Here is an 18,302-nt window from a genome sequence, read left to right on the forward strand (position 1 = left end):
GCCGCCGACTGGTCGATAAAGCTGAGAAATTTGTGGGCGCTGACAGTGCGGGCCCGCCGGAGCACAGTCGACTGGTATACTATCCGTGTGTTTGTAAGTGTGTGTGTGCGTGTTGGTGCGTGTGTGTGTGTGTGTGTGTAGTGGTGTGTGTGTGTGTGCGCGACCGTGTGCGCGCTAGTTCGTGTGCGTGTGTGCGCGACCGTGTTTTTTCGTTCGTAGAATCCGGCCGCCGCCGCCGTAACGTTTGCCCGTGTGTTTGTGTGTGCGCGCGCTCGCGCTAGCTCGTGAAACAGCGCTGTGCCTGTGCGTGCGTCAGTGTGTGTGCGTTATCCGCCTCCGGTAATTCGACTCCTTCAGTCTATTCAATAATATTGTTGTTGTCGCACACACGCCGCGCGTTCGGCAAAACAATTTTTTGTGATTATTATTTTATTCCGATTGTTTTATCCACCGATAGATCGTTTCGGTTCGCATTTATACACTAGTGATAATAATATTCCGCGTCGATATAGGTAATATTAAATAATAATAATAGTGTAAATTAATTTTTTGTCATAGTCGCGTGCGTGTCGTGTATTTATTGTTTTTCGCCCGGTCCGTTGTGTTTTTGTGTTATCGTGCGCCGTGAAACAATATGGTCTGCTACTCGGGGAAAGTTGTGAGATGACGACGTCGTCGTCGTCGTTGTTTCGTGTCGTTTCGAACGTGCCACAGCCGCAGCTCGCCGGTGTCCATTGAACACGAACGTGAACGGGTCGCCGCCGTCGTGGTCGTCGATTAGATCGGTTCGTTCTTGTGCGCGCGAATGCGATGCTGCCGGACGCAACGGCGTTATTACCGACGACGATAATCGCCGGTTACCGACGCTGTTGTCACTCGCCGACGACCGCTAAAGTCTAGAGGAGAGAAGTCTGCCCCGTTCACCTCCGTCCGACCGTTTTCCGCGGCCGCCATGTCTTGATACCACGGACGCGCCATGCCGTTCTTCTCCGGGCACGAGGTACGTGGACGGCTGTCAATGTTATATATTGTTATCACTCTCGTAGGCATATAGGGCAGCAGCTAGCTAGGCAAGCGGGTGTTGGGAGGGTTCGAGTTGGATGTTTCCGTCGTGTAGCCCCTGCCCCCGGCTGGCGGTTTCCGCGATCCCGGCCGAGAGAAAGGTCTTGAGAACCGCTCACGACGTGCGAAAACAATCGCATCGTAGCGGTGCGCTGCCCGCGTTGTGGCGGCTGTGGCGCCGATCTCTGTGATTAGCATTGTTGTAAAAAATACTCTCGAAAAGTATTTCTATTTTACTCTTCTAATAGGTAGGTATTCATTAAAAAAAAAGTATTTAAAATACGATTCAAAAGTTTCGAATGTCTGATTAAAACTGTAAACCTACTATGCACGTACAATCATGTACATTTTTATCTCGCTTTTTATGTAAAAAAATCAACTCATAATGATACCAAAAAGGTTGGTAATAAACCAAAACAAAGTTCTTTAGTCATTACTATAGATGTATGCCATACGGGTATCAAAATAATTAGGTACGTAAATACAGAATACCTATTTAATCTTAGTCATAGTTCAATATCACATGGATACCTATTTGACAAACATATTTTTAATCGCCAATGATGTGTAGAGTTGTAAGCTTGATATTATAAACAACACGGTATGATTCATATAGATAATAGAAGAATTCTTCTATTATTTGCCTATGGTATGATTGCAAAAATCCAGATTTGGTTCTAGTCCGCACAAGGCACAACGTACTATTTACTTAACCATTATCCTATTATCATTAATATATTATTACTATACGATACATTCATTACGTGCCTACAGGAAGGCCTGACCGTAAAAGTTCTGATAATACCATGTTGTTTACATCGTGTTTGTAAGTACCTAATGGTATATTTTTATACTGACTCAGGATAAAAATATAAAAATGTATGAAATGAATAAGGTAGGTGAACAGTTGTGAACTGTATCAAATTTAATAGGTATACATTTTGTTCAATATTTAAAAAATGTTAATGGTACAACACCAGGTAGAACAGTAGATATTAGGTAGGTACACCTAGAAGGTTATAGACCTTTGATTGATGCTTAATTTTACAGCATTTTGATTATAGACACTAACATTGTCATATTTACTCATTTTGAAGAGTCTATTTCACCAATATCGGTATGGAAGAACTTCTGTAGCAGACTTTATAGCCCAATTGTATATGCTCAAAATTTTATTCAAAATAAATATATCAAAAAAAAACTAGTGAGTAGTCCTTTTTTACCTGGTAATTTGATAGTTGATCAATTCAGTTTAATGTTAAAACTTAAAAATAATATAGTAAAATGTGCCATGTTAGTAAAATGTAGGAAATATAATTTGTGTGTATTACGTTGTCTTAATGTCTTAATGTGACACATGACTAAAATATATACTTACTTTTTCTTATCTTAGCATGTCAAATACTGCTTCTGAATGTGAAATATCTCTTGTGCTATTAAACTTTGCGTCCTACGTTTTAGAAAAGTGTACCTTGCATATTTTTCGATTTCTTATAACTACTCATTGAAATGAATTGCCTAACTTTTTCACTCTCTTTTTTACAATTAAATTTAATATGTACAATAGTTTTATGAACTTAATTTCAATTTAGTAGGTGAAACTGTCCACCTTAATAACATCTTACTTTACGTCTTCAAAATTTTAATTCTTTTTATACCTATTAGGTACCTATTATGTTCTTAAAAAATACTACAAAATACTCTGTTGAATATAGTTCATTACCTATGGTTTATTTTATTTTGTTTGTATTACTAATTAGATTATAACGTTGCCAACAATTTTGACACATGTCTAAAATTCTTTAAATAAATGTAAGTAGATACCTTGGTAGGTGTAGGTACCCAGCAAAACATTTTAATTCAAATACAGTAGAACCTCGATTATCCAAACTAATTGGGACGAAGTTCGAATATGCAAAAGTTTGACTGTTAGAAATTTAAAAAAAAATTGTATTATTACGTGTATTATTATGTATTGATTATTTATTATTTTTATAATTACCTAAATATTTATTATTATTATTATTATTAATATTTTATTAGATTAAATACATTACATATATACATATTCAAGTTCTAATTATAGTTTGTATTATAGAGGGTTCGTATAATCTTGGTTCTACTGTACTTAGTTGGTTAGAATTTTGTTCTTACATAACCAGCTATACCTATCAAGCCTATTCACACAGGAACCTCATAAAATGTTTAAAATAAATTGTATAGATAGATACCTACCTATTAAATTTAAAAAAATTAAATCCTAATTAATCCAATTTGACTATAGTTACCTATTTAACATTTTTTTTTTATTTTAATCATAAAATGTTTCAGCACACAGGGTGCTATTACCTACGAGTAATTATTTTTTAACAGTGAGTTAACATTTTCAAGTAGACCATAAAGGTAGTTATATATATATCAACAATAAATATAGGTAATGTTTAAATGTTTAACACATATATATATATATATTTATACGTACCAATATAATAAACCATTACTTAGGTGCCAGATCAAATTGTTGTGTGACCTCCCATAAGAGTAAATTTGTTATCGCTGGCATATTGTGCATGTCGTAAATAATATCTTTTTGAACGCCATATGTTGTGTCATTGATTATTATTGATACACTTAATTATTTCTTTAACAGTCATTAAAAAACGTACATACTTCCCTACGTTTTAGGTACTAAATAATTCCATTTTTCTTGTAAATTGTAAATAGGTAGGCAATATAATAACATTTAAAAAAAAACGTTAAACCCAATGTTTTAATATTATGGAATACTCGGGTAAGTTTATTGGTATATTATATTTAGTAGGTATTTGGTGATTGCATACCTGATTACATATACAATTGCGCAAGTAGGTAAATAATTATAAAAACTCACAGTATTTATCAATAAGTACCTAGGTAGGTGGCTAGGTAACTTAGTGGAGTTGGTATTCCATCAATATGACACTAACTAATTAAACTGACTAATGATAATTTATTAGGATAATTAAAACCGAGATTAAAACCAATTGATACATCCTCTTAAAAAAAAATAATTTCAGTACTGTTTGATTTATTTTAAATATTATGTAGATACCTATATATTAAATAGGGATCTCATGAAATATGTGGAGGTACAGTTTTATAAAAAGTATTCAATAATTAGCTATTAAGTTATGTATTATATCATTAGTTAAAAATGCTTAATTTATAATAATAAAGTGATCAAATATGCTTGTTATGGATATTGTAAAATATGTATACATTTTAGTTTGGTACCTACCTAGTATAGTATAAAAAAAATAATTTTAATGAGGTAGATAAAAGAATAATAGTTAGATATTTACTTATAATCTATAGCCTGTAAAAAATTGTCAATTCTTAAAATTTTTAACATTTACTCCTTTAACAGCCACCTCTAAATAGTGCACGGTTTTGGGAACAAACTACAAACTGAACATTCTGAATAGCTGAAAAAATGTCCGTGACCGAGAGTTTCACTGTCCTATAAAATAAAATGTGTGCTTGAGGATAGAATATGGTATATACATTAATACCTATAGGCTACGGGATAGTTAGTAAATACATTAAAATTATAAATTAAAAATTAATAGTAATTATCCATGATTTTTTTTCTCATTATTAGTAAACTATGATAGCCCAGCAATTATATAAATATACTTGAAACAACGGAATATACATTTTGAAATAATAATAATAATCAAGATAGTAATAAAGTAGTGTTCAAAATACATATTCATGATTGTATTTGAATATATTAGGTACAATAATTAAAGTATGTTAATAACTCAATATTCTGTTTAATCAGTTTGTATAAGTATTATACCCAATTATATTATATGTATTACATATAATATTTTCTTGAATAACTATGGATTTCTTTTCAAAGTATCAATTATCTGCCTATTTTGTTGCTAATTTTCCACTATATTTCTACATAGTATATACAACCACATCTAAAATGATACACCTACACTGTTAAATATTCATGTGAATTTATTAAACCGAGTTAATAACAACTACTTATAGATTAATCAATGTGATTTTTAAAAATTTTACGTTAACCTATTTAATTTGAATTGTAACAACAATTCTTTTTTCTGTTTAGAAATTGGAAGTTGGAATATAAACTGTAGACATTTTTTAAAAATATATTTTATAAATTTCTTTTCGAGTTTCTGTATGTTTAGGATTGTAAAATGGTTTGTTGGATGAACTTTTATTAAAATCTTATGTTATGAATCTATACAATTTAGAGGTTAAAGTACCTATGTTGCTTTCAAAGCGCTGATCAATAAATCATTTAACTATAAATAATCAAACTCCAATTGTTGTGAGATATATATGATTATTACTTTATTCATTTTACAATACAATAAAAAATTACCAAAAAATATTATTTACCTACCTAAAGTTCTTAGCTTAATAAGTGCTGTTACAATCTACTTCTTTGTGTCTATTAACAGCGATCAACAGTTTACATACTGTCACAAAAACCCTTTAAACCGTAAAATTGTCTTGACAAGCACTACTCTTTTAGTCTTATTTTATATTATCCAACATAAAGATGAGTGGCTACACAAACATGAGGTATAATCATTATTTAGTATGTGTAACAGTTTACATACCACTTTGATGCTATATTGAAATTCAACGGATATATTAATAGGTGCAAGTATTAATATTATATTATATTGAATATATTAAGATTTGAAAATATTTATCCTCATCATGATCATCATACCTAATGTAGCTATTGCTATTCTTAAGTCAATGTTTAAATTATAAAACAGAATTAATACCTAGGTACCATTTGCAAAATGGGGTGTGAAAAACGGACAGTGCAATTTTTAGACTCTTAAAAAAAATGACGCAACCTTTGGAAGTGGGGTTTATTTTATTTGGTATATCATGCTGTTTTATGCATTAAGTCCTGAAAATGACATTAGAATGATGATGGCCCTTTACCCCGAGATACATTGATGAATGCAATTTCGGAATATTTTGGAATATCTTGATCTGTATAGAGGTGATTTCATCTCAAATTCGATCTTTGAGTTCTTCCAAGTAGTGAGGCGGTTTTCAAAAATCTTTTATTTTTTTGAGAAGTCCTTCACGAAGAACTGAAGAAGTCGCAATTACTTAAACTAGGTGAGCACGTAGGTCACCAGTCCTCACCCCTCTGGGTGTAATTATTAACTGCATTGTTTAATTACTCTATGTACCAAAACACCTAATTATCAGTATGCTCTTAGGAGCATCAAGATAAATATGCATTTTTACGTTGCAAATATAGGGGGAGAGGGTATGCACTCTTGTACCTATTCTTATCTATCTCTACTTTTAGGACTTAGATAATAAATAATCTATGAAACGGGTCTTTTGGTTAGGTACCTATTAGATGCACTTGTTTTGAAAATATTAATGATTTAAAAATGATATGAGTATAAGGTATTATTAAGTATACAGCATGTATTGTGTATACTTTAGTGACTACGTTTATACGATTCAGTTTGAGTTGGGTCTAAAGAAAAGCTGTTTGTAATGTGAAATTTGTTTAACTAATGTTATACATCAGTGGTTCCCAAACTTTTACGACCACGGCACCCTTAAAAAATTGTTTGTGTTTCGCGGAACCCCATGTCTAATCCAACTCAACTACAATTTTTCTAAATAAAAATAGGAAAACAAATTCTCTAAACTCTCAAGTCTAAATAATATTTTAACGATACTGTTAATGACTTTTCATTTTTAAACTTAGTTTAGAAAAAAATGTCCAGTCAAAACATTTTTTTTTTAAATAATAAGCATTAAATAAATATAATTCTCCCAATAATCACATACATCTGGCAGAACCCTTGACATTGTCCCACGGAAGGTGCATACTTTAGGAAACGCTGTTATACACCATTGTATAAACAAAGTCTTTATGTTGTATCAATAATATAGGTACCTAATTATATTGTTTGAAATTAATTAGGTACCTACGTTTGCACAATTACTCTAGGATAATTATCCATATAATTGTTTGATATAGAGCAAATATTAATTTTGTTTTTAAATTTTCATAAATTGCCACTTTGTAACCATTAAACTTTATTATTATTGAGGTTCCTACCTACTTAACTTATTCAAACAGGTATTTTTCAGGTTTTTTTAATTGCCCTTAGGTATATACTCTATTTCAAATAAGTTTAAACAAAACTGTGCAGCCCCAGAACGGCAGGACTGCTGTGACTGACCAGTAGTTGGCAGTACACATATAATAGTCAACGGGACTGCACATGCGCAAATTGTGACACAGTTTTGTTGTGATCTTTTTCCAAACTTATTTGGAATAGAGATTGTTTGTAACCTCTAGATTACATATAATGTTAAGATATATTTTTAGGTATTTTAGTCTTTAGGTACGCTTATTAATTCTACTTACCTATGAAACAAGTAATGGGTATTAACTTTAATATGAGCAACAAGTGTTTGATAGCTGCCAGTAACTATTAGTAAAAATAAATTACATTAAGTAATAATTAATATGTAAAAGAAAAGATAGTGAACGGCATGAGATACTAAAATCTATTTTATGAAAGTGTTGGGTCACCAAATTGACACATTTGTGACAGGTGAATATCATTTTTTATGAATAATCATAATATCAACAGGTTTTTGAATTAAATTAAATAGTGATAGTGACGTGATGATTGATTTTAAACTTATTTGATTACTTGTACAATACCTACCCAAAAAAATCCTATTCGTTTCATTGAAATGTTCTATTATGAGGTAGATTTATTAAAAAATATTTTGTATTGTCTGACCGAGAACATGCTGACCCTGGTAATGAATGTATTTTTATTTAAGTCATTCCTTTTGTTTGTTGGTAGATTTAAAAATCTATATTTTTAAGGTTAGACAATAACTTAGTTATTGTTATAGGTTATATCTAACTATCAAGTGTTTTTCTTTTTGTCTTGTGCATATAAAACTGAGTAACAAAGAAGAGTACTAACTAAAGAATCTACTGTAATAGCTCATGATGTAGGAAGAAAAAGTGACATCTGCCATACTCCCGTCGTATTTTAATTTAAACATTATACCTACATGTTTTCTTGTAGGTGTCTATTTAACAGTGTATCAAACAATATTCTTACTGCATTATGTGAAACAAAATATTTTGTGGTACCATATTTATGAATTGCGGACTCGTGGTATAATTTGAAGTATGTATTGAAAATAAGCAAATTATTTTAAAATTTTTAATCGTACTTAAAATAGTCTTTTTTTGTTTGAGAGGGCGCCTCATTCGAATGTGTTATCACTGTCTTTCGCTTGTACACTCGCCTAACACTATCCTATAAACAACGCTTAGAAAATTCGATAATTATTGGTAAATTTGGTTTAGTATTAACTATGCATAAACTGCAGCCTGCAGGTAGGTTAGTAAGAATTCGTTACTTATATTTTGCTATTACACGCATGTGGAATACCAGTAGCAAGTGACAACACATGCGGGTACAACGGCCTCTTAGTCTTAACTAACTAGGTATTATATTATTAATTTCAAATAATGATGTAAAATCATTTTAAAATAGTCTTAGGCCTACGGTAACAGAATTAATGCGTTGACTGAACTAAAGAATTTTAATTTAAACTCTATACTTAATGTGTCGATTTCTCATTTAAACATTACAAGTTTATACTTAATACTTACGAATAGAAAAATACTGGATTAGAGGTATATTTCAGATCTAACAAAAATTATATAATTTTCTACTATATTACTTAGCGTGTATTAATTATTTCAGTGCTGGATTAAAAGTTCGAGGAGGGGGCACCTGCATGCGGGTGTAACTTCTTAAAAGCGCTCAACGTTTTACAGTATTGCAACATATATTGTACTATTATGATCACTGGAGGAATGAATCAAAACTATATTAATTTTGTAGAATATTACTATAATAACTATATTTTGAAGTGAAATGAAGTTTATTCCGGATTTATTTGAATAAATTACTCTTACATGTGCGTTTACACTCAATTTTAAGACAAAAAAACGCTTGCTCCGGGGCGCTAAATGTCTGAGCATTCCAAATTCAATTCAATCCAGCATTGAATCAGTTATGTTAAACCGCAGAACATAATAAAAGCGCCATCTGATCAGATTTCTTTACCTTATTATAGCTATTCGACATGATGTTAGCAGTGGAGGCTCGGCATGATTTACTAACCGTTTTAATGTATTGTTTCAATAAACATATCTTATGTTGTATGGTCAAACGTTAGAAGACCCAACGTGTCTCCGTATTATTACGCTTAACATAGTAAATTATGTTTTTAATAATTCTAGTTTAGTTATTTTTTACAGTTGACCAATAAAATTCTATTATTAAATTTTAAAGGCAAAACTATTGCTCAACGCCTACATGCTATTTTAACCAAGTTATGAGCAATTTAAAATCATTTACGGGCATGATGTCACTTAAAAATAATAATGATCCATTAACAGTATCGTACAAATGTGATTTTTCAACAAACGAATACTGTAGTCAAATATGTTTTAAATACATTAATCACCGATATTTGTACTGTCTTATATTTTATACCCATTATAATTGAGTATAATATATTTTCAATAAAATATACTCAATAAAGTTATGTATAAAATTAATTTATTAACTTTTTGTTGGTGATTTATAGTCACATTATTAGATACATAATTTTATTGATGTTAATATATTATGGAAGGTGATATATTCTAAAGTCATTCTGAACCCTCAATAACTTTACAAATACGAAATTCGGTACACTAAATGTATGTTCCGATAAGTTATGAGATTATTCCCCACAATGTTAGTCCTTGGTTAAGAAATGGATATAACCGGGTGTAACAAAAATACCTGACAAATGAAGATAAAAAATAGATACTAGCTAAACGTATAACAACAATTTTTATGAAAATTATATGAATACTTAATAATTGAATAAAAATACCAACTTGTCGGGAAATTCCCCCAAAAAATATTGATATTTTAAAAATAGTAAAAAATACTTGACTTAAATAAACGGTTTATCATCGAAATTTGTCTAAATATTAGATTTACAAATTTTTGCCGAAAAATTCTAATAAAATTTAAAATGTTGAGTATTCAAAAATAAGGATGTTATACTGTTTTTATAGCTCAAGCGCCTATCAATTATAACTTATATATAATATATTTATATATTTTTTTAAATTTTTGAATATTGATCAGAACAGGCGTTATTTCATTTGTCTGTTCACCTTGTATATACTGATTAGTGACTGCTATTATTTTGTTTTTGTTACAACGAATTAGAAAGGTAGTTTTCATATTTATACCATCAATCAAAATTGAAATGATAGTGAAATATTTTTAAAATGATTTAAGTAGGTACTTACTATCATAGTAATTAGTTTTTATTGATTATGATTATAAGTATTATAATTTATTGATGGAAAAATAGATAGTAGGATTATGATCATATTTAACTGTACACGGGTGATTCTTTTAAAGGTAAACACTCATGTTTTAGGAAAATATTAAATTTTTTTTCTTATAATTTAATGTCATTATAAAACAACATTTTTAACAAATTTGTATTCTTATCGTTAGTATGTTTTCGAATAACAGTCTACATTTTTAATTTCATACTCTCAAGCAGAGTTTAGCAGTATTCTTACGAGAATTTTAGTATAAAAAACCGAGTAGATAATTAGTTTTAAGCAGTGAAGTTTGGAAAGTGATGTAGAGTAGAACAGGGTACGCCGCAAAATGTTAGTCAACTACTCCGCTCATCTATATAAGCTTATAAATAATTAATTAATCGTTCCAAAACCGATTTTAATAAATTTAAATTTTCAAAGAAATATTGCTAATATATACATATAATTATATATATATATAATTTATTTTTAAAAAATGATTTAAATAATATAGGTATTACCAAAATGTGAATACTTTTTGAGAAAATGAGTGTTCGTTTTTAAAAGATTAAAGAATAACCTTGTGTTATAATAAAATTTACTGTAAAATGCTTATTTTAATTCTAATGTTATTTATCTATTTTTGTTTTAGGAATAAACTGCTTATATGGTCATCTATCAACATATGTCTTCCATATTCCCATGTACTGGAAAAACCAGACGTCGTACAATGCAGACCCCCCACTGTCTGTGGGTAACACTTTTATATTTGGCATGTCTAGGTGTAAATTACGGTCATTCCAATATTATAAAAATATTCAAAGATGATGATTCGACACCAATGTTCAACAACCTTGTCATTGACAAGAACACTGGACGCTTATTTGTAGGTGCCATCAATCATCTATATCAACTTACACCTGATCTCAATGTAACCAACCAGGTGGTTACTGGCCCCATTGAGGATTCTTTTGAATGTGGGGCCAATATGTGTCCTAACTCCACTATTAAAAACTTAACTGATAACGTAAATAAAGTACTTGTTATCGATTATACTACATCTAGAATAATTACTTGTGGGTCAGTTTCACAAGGCATGTGTACAGTTCGAAATTTAAATAACATATCTGATACAGTACAATTAGTTAAAGAAGCAGTGGTTGCGAACAATATGGAAGCATCTACTATTGCTTTTATTGCTCCTGGACCCCCGAATCCACCTATGACGCAAGTGATGTATATTGGAGTTACATTTACAGGCAACTCTCCTTATCGTTCTGATGTTCCAGCTATTTCTTCTAGAAGTTTAGACAGCCAAAATATGTTAAACATCGCTCATGTTGGAGTAATTTCTGGTACTCGGGTTTATGTAAATACTCTGAACCGTGAACGATATCTCATTAATTATGTTTATGGTTTTAGTTCTGAAACTTTCAGTTACTTTTTAACAACACAAATGCGTAGTGTAACATCACCTTCTCCATATATATCTAAAATGGTAAGGTTATGCCATGAAGATAAGAGTTATTATTCGTATACAGAAATTCCGTTGGAGTGCACTAGTAAAGAACAGTCATATAATTTAGTACAAGCTGGGTATGTGGGTAAAATTGGCTCAGACTTGGCAACAGATCTTGGTATTACACCTCAAGATGACGTTTTATTCGCTGTATTCTCAAGCAGTAACCAAAGCGAAAGCGAATTGAAAAACAAACCGAATGACCAAAGTGCACTATGTGTTTATTCACTAAAAGCAATACGAAGAAAATTTTTACAAAATATAAATGCATGTTTTAGTGGCAAAGGAAATCGAGGATTGGACTTCATATCGCCAAGTCATGCATGCGTTGGAACCAAACTTCAGACAATCACCGAAGATTTTTGTGGTATGGATGTGAACACTCCTCTAGGGGGTGATTCTCCTATGACCGCTATTCCAGTATTAACGTTCAATACTCGTCTAACTGCAGTAACTGCAACTTCTACTGGTGACTTTACGGTTGTTTTTGTTGGGACGAACAATGGGCATGTTAAAAAAATAGTCGTTGAAAGTTCTGTAAAAGCTATTGAATACGGAGATATAGTTATTCAAGAAAACTCTCCGATTAATCAAGATCTAATAGTTGATCCCCAACAAATGCATTTATATGCAATGACTAGAAACAGAGTTTCTATGATTAAAGTTCAAGAATGTCATATGTATTCATCATGTTTAGATTGCTTGGCTGCTAAAGACCCTTATTGTGGGTGGTGTTCATTAGAGAATAAATGTAGTTTACGCTCAAATTGTGAAGATGCGGCAAATGATCCGTTATATTGGATACCATACAAAAGTGGTAAGTGCACTACAATAGCTTCTGTTACACCAAGTCAACTTCAAAAGACCACAGCTCGAACATTGGAACTAGTCATTGATAATTTACCATTGCTCGAAGGACCATTTTACTGTGCATTTTCAGTGTTTGATAAAGTGTTGATCACAAATGCTACTAGAAAATCATTTGGTGTCAACTGTACAACTCCTCGAACCGATTTACTACCATTCATACCAGCCAACCAACATCATTTCACTACAAAACTGTCGGTCAAAACAGCCAAGGGACCAAACTTTGTAGCCACCAATTTTACATTCTTTGATTGTAGTACTTACACATCGTGTACTCAATGTGTAAATTCTTCATTTCCGTGTGATTGGTGTGCTGAAGCTCATAGATGTACGCATGACACGGCAGAAAATTGTAGAAATGATATTTTAGTTACTGGTGTAAATCGGGTTGGTCCAAGTTTCCGGAGTGGGCCATCATTTTGCCCAACAATTAATGGATCTGATACGGGAAGTACAGAAATTTTAGTACCTTCTGGTATTAAAAAACCGATCAGAGTGAAGGTACACATAATCGGCCAATTCATTGCCCAAACACGTTTTGTATGCCAATTTAATATAGAGGGTCGTGTTTCGAGTGTCAATGCGGCATTAGTAGCAGACACCATATACTGTGAAACGATGGAGTTCAGTTATAATTCACACTTTTCTAATATCACCGCGACATTTGCTGTGATTTGGGGAGGATCAAAACCATTAGATAACCCACATGACATCCATGTTGTAATTTATAGATGTAGTGATATGGCAGATGACTGTGGTATGTGTTTAGCATTGCCTGAAAAGTTTAAATGTGGATGGTGTCAAGCTACTAATAGTTGTGAAGTTATAGATCAGTGTGACCGGGCAGTTGTTACGTGGCTCAATCGAAATAAAACTTGTCCAAATCTTCAAATTACATCATTTTGGCCACTTGCTGGACCATGGGAAGGACACACAAATATTACAATTATTGGAAAAAATTTAGGAAAGAGTTTTAATGACATATATAGTGGTGTCACTGTAGCTGGACTACGGTGTGCTCCATACTCGCATCTGTATGAAACTACCAGAAAAATAGTGTGCAGAGTTGATGGGCCCGGCAGTGAAGACATACGAGAAGGTCCTATCGTGGTTCAAGTGGAAGGATTCAGAGGGGAATCCAAAACAAATTATCATTTTGTTGATCCTATCATAACTAGTTTGTATCCTGGATACGGTCCAAAATCAGGCGGAACAACGCTTAAAATAGTGGGAAAGTTCATGAATGCTGGAAGTAATATTCAAGTATTCTTCGAAGATACTTTACCGTGTATTGTTGTCAACAGTACATTCTCTGAAACTACTTGCATTACTAGTGCTTCTGATGCTCAAAAGGTCGGGAAAATAAAAATGTTATTCGACAAGTCTGAAAGAAATTTTGATCGACAAACGTATGAATACACTGATGATCCTAGTGTCGAGTCTGTTGAATCAGGCTCTCCGAGCCAAGTAAAAGTTCCTAAAGGCATTGTATCTGGTGGTATAAAAGTTTCAGTTAATGGTAAAAATTTTGCGTTTGTTCAGACTCCCCGCTTGTATGTTTATTATATGAATAATACGTATTTTGGGGATTGTTTTGTACTAAGCAATTCTAATTTAATATGCGAGTCGCCTAAAGTTACACCACTTCAACGAATCCAAGCTAATTCGTCCAGCCCACCCATTGAATTGGATTATGGATTTGAAATGGACAATGTGACAAGTGTTCAAAATATATCATCAAAAACTGGGTTTTCCAAATTTTTACTTTACCCAGATCCAAATTACACACAATTTGAGGATGTCCAAGGAGAAAACATTAAATATTATAAAAGTGATTATTTAACTATAAATGGTCATTACTTGGATCGAGCTTGCCAAGAAACTGACGTTACAGTGCAAATTGGGACAAGTTACTGTAACGTGACTTCATTGTCTCGTAATCAACTTACCTGTAAACCACCACCCATTCAACCATTAGCAGTATCTGATGATTTTCGGTTAACCAGTTCTCAAGAACTTCCAGATGTAATTGTGACTGTAGGGTCAAGTCTGAAATTTAACATAGGAAAACTCAGCTATGCGCAATCTGAAGTTAATAGTCCTCTGACAAATCCTGCCCTCTTTGGTGGTATCATTGGTATGGCTATAATTGTTATTATTTTCATCGCCTTTTTGATCGCATATCGCCGTAAATCGACTGAAAGTAGTCGTGTCTTAAAAAATATGCAAGAACAGATGGACATATTGGAACTACGTGTAGCGGCTGAATGCAAAGAAGCGTTTGCTGAACTTCAAACAGAGATAACAGATATCGCTGGTGATCTTACTTCTGGCGGTATTCCATTTTTGGATTATCGTACATATTCAATGAAAATTTTGTTCCCGAATATGGAAGACCACGGAGTGCTCCAACGAGAAAAACCAGAATTAATTCGAAAAGAAAAGGGCATCCGTTTGTTTGGCCAATTAATATTAAACAAGACATTTTTATTATTGTTTATAAGAACTTTAGAGAGTAATCGCTATTTTTCGATGAGAGATAGAGTGAATGTAGCTTCTTTAATTATGGTGTCTTTGCAAAGCAAAATGGAATATTGTACTGATATATTGAAGACTTTACTTGCAGAACTGATTGAAAAATGCATGGAAGGTAACAGCCATCCAAAGTTACTTTTGCGGCGCACAGAAAGTGTTGCAGAAAAAATGTTATCATCGTGGTTTACGTTTTTATTGTATAAATTCTTAAGGGAATGTGCAGGTGAACCTCTGTATTTATTGTTTAGAGCAATGAAACAACAAGTTGATAAAGGACCAGTTGATGCAATTACTTCTGAAGCAAGGTATTCGTTGAGTGAAGAAAAACTAATAAGACAGTCAATTGATTTTGTTCCAATGACCGTATATGTTTCGATTTCCCAACAGACCGCTTTCGTCACTGGACTCGATCCAAACACTGAAAATATACCGGTTAAAGTTTTAGACTGTGATACAATTTCTCAAGTAAAGGAAAAGGCATTGGATACTATTTATCGTGCGATGCCTTGTAGTCAACGACCCCGGACGTGTGAACTCGATGTTGAATGGAGAACCGGCACTTCTGGTCGATTAATTCTATATGATGAAGACTCAACAACAAAAGTGGAAGGAGAATGGAAAAAACGAAAAACTTTACATCATTACATGGTTCCTGATGGTGCATATCTTAATTTGGTTTCCGTTAAACAAATGTCAACTTACAACTTATCAATACTCTCGGACCGTATGGACAAACACAAATATGAAACTTTAAATTTAACGAAATTCAACTATGATAGCCCGCCGTATAGCAGGGCTACATCACCGCTGAACAATGATCAGGATGGGGGTCTTAAATGTTGGCATTTAGTTAAACATCACGATAACGATGCACAAAAAGAAGGAGAACGTGGTAATAAAATGGTATCGGAAATATATCTTACGCGTTTACTAGCTACCAAAGGTACTCTACAAAAGTTCGTAGACGATTTATTTGAAACCATTTTAAGCACTGCGCACAGAGGAAGTGCTCTGCCTTTGGCTATCAAATACATGTTTGATTTTCTTGATGATCAAGCACTTCAGCATGGTATCTCTGATCACGAAGTCGTCCATACGTGGAAAAGCAACAGTCTTCCTTTGCGTTTCTGGGTGAATCTGATCAAAAACCCTAACTTTGTTTTTGATATACATAAGTCCAACATAGTTGACTCGTGTCTGTCAGTTGTTGCTCAAACATTCATGGACTCGTGTTCGACTTCAGACCACCGACTTGGCAAAGATTCACCAAGCTCAAAATTACTTTACGCCAAGGACATTCCGGTGTACAAGGACTGGGTAGATCGTTACTATTCAGACATTAAAATCATGCCAGCAATTTCGGACCAGGACATGAACGCAATGCTTGCCGAAGAATCAAGGATTCACATGACAGAATTTAATACAAATTGTGCTCTGTATGAACTATACATGTACGCTGCCAAGTACAACGAACAGCTAATGGTAACACTCGAAGAAGACGAATTTTCCCAAAAACAACGACTGGCATATAAATTAGAACAAGTGCACAATTTCATGATGGTAGATAAATAATAAGGGGCCATTAATCAAAAGACGGTTAAGATAATTGCTCAATACCGAGTATGAGTGGTTCAATGGGGTTCGCTAATTTTTTAGCGATTTTATACATTGTGGTATGTAGAATGTAAGATGTTTTTTAAATATACAAAAAAAAAAATTAAATTAATAAATAATATATAAGTTTTTAAACAAAATTTATAAATGGTAGAAATAAGACGATTTATATAGATAAGATAACCATATTATAAATACGCATAAAAATATAGTAATAAATTAACATATCTATTGCCTAGTTCTTGCCAATGAGATGTTACCAATACTACTTACTCCAAAACTAAAACGTTAAAACCTAAATTTTCGGTTGCTTTTCAACAATCTTAAATGTAAGCAATTTTTTTTTCATACATCCGTCCAAATTTTCTACCATTCTTTGCCCTCGATTTGTACTTTTAATTCAGATATATTTCAACCTATTCTATAAGACTGAGTTAATTTTAATTTAATTTTTTTTTTTTTGTATTCATGATTTATAGTTTTTCATTTGATCACTGCTTTTGGCACCGCTCTAGTTAATGCACATAAATAAATAAATTACCGAATAACAGAATAATATAATATATTGCTCCAAAATAGTGTGTTTTTTTATATACATATATAATATATTTATACCATTCCAAAAATATAACAAATGTTATGATTCCAATTTTGTATTCAGTATTACCTCATATTTGATAAAAAAAAATATTATTATTTTAGATTATAATTGTAAGTTCCCAATGAATAAATATTTTGTACTTCTGTATATTTTCTCAATAATTTTTAATTTTATTATAGTAGTAACAAATTTTTATTTGCACATTAAATTGAAAATTAATGTACATCTTTTTCCCATTTGAAATATGTATTTGTGGTATGTAATGTGTACATTTTTGTTGATTTTGTTATTCATTTTTTATTGTAATTGTGTATTATATTACCTAGTCTTCATTTTGATTTTATGCTTTGTTTTTTTTTTTTTCAAATTTTAATTTATTAATTTTATAGCTTTTATCTGAAAAAATATACATGCGTACTTTTTATAAACATAGAATAAAATTGTATTCACGTAATACATACGTGACGGTTATCTACAGAGTCAAAAAAACATTTTTTATTTATACATATATTGATTTTAAAAAAACTCACTGCAGTGGTTAGAACGTGTCAATATTTATTTATTAGCGGGCGTCTTTCGAGAAAATGACTGTAATTAATTTTTTAATTTATACAATGTTATGAACATTTAAAAGTGACTTAGGTTTTTTC

General features: G+C 31.9%; 1 protein-coding gene across 1 annotated transcript; it reads left to right on the forward strand.

Annotated features, from left to right (window-relative positions):
• Nucleotides 1-229: 229 nt before the first annotated feature.
• On the forward strand, nt 230-17,211 carry LOC111038049 (plexin-A2). Its single transcript, XM_022320977.1, has 2 exons — nt 230-1,000; nt 11,169-17,211. Exon 2 carries the CDS (start codon nt 11,184-11,186, stop codon nt 17,007-17,009), a length of 5,826 nt encoding a protein of 1,941 aa, XP_022176669.1. The 5' UTR covers nt 230-1,000; nt 11,169-11,183; the 3' UTR covers nt 17,010-17,211.
• Nucleotides 17,212-18,302: the final 1,091 nt, after the last annotated feature.

This window comes from Myzus persicae, unplaced genomic scaffold, assembly GCF_001856785.1.
Source record: "Myzus persicae strain clone G006 unplaced genomic scaffold, MPER_G0061.0, whole genome shotgun sequence".
Lineage (NCBI taxonomy): Eukaryota > Metazoa > Arthropoda > Insecta > Hemiptera > Aphididae > Myzus > Myzus persicae.

Coding starts and splice junctions, on each gene's coding strand:
- LOC111038049 (XM_022320977.1), top strand. CDS start 11,184: ATGGTCATCTATCAACATATGTCTTCCATATTCCCATGTACTGGAAAA.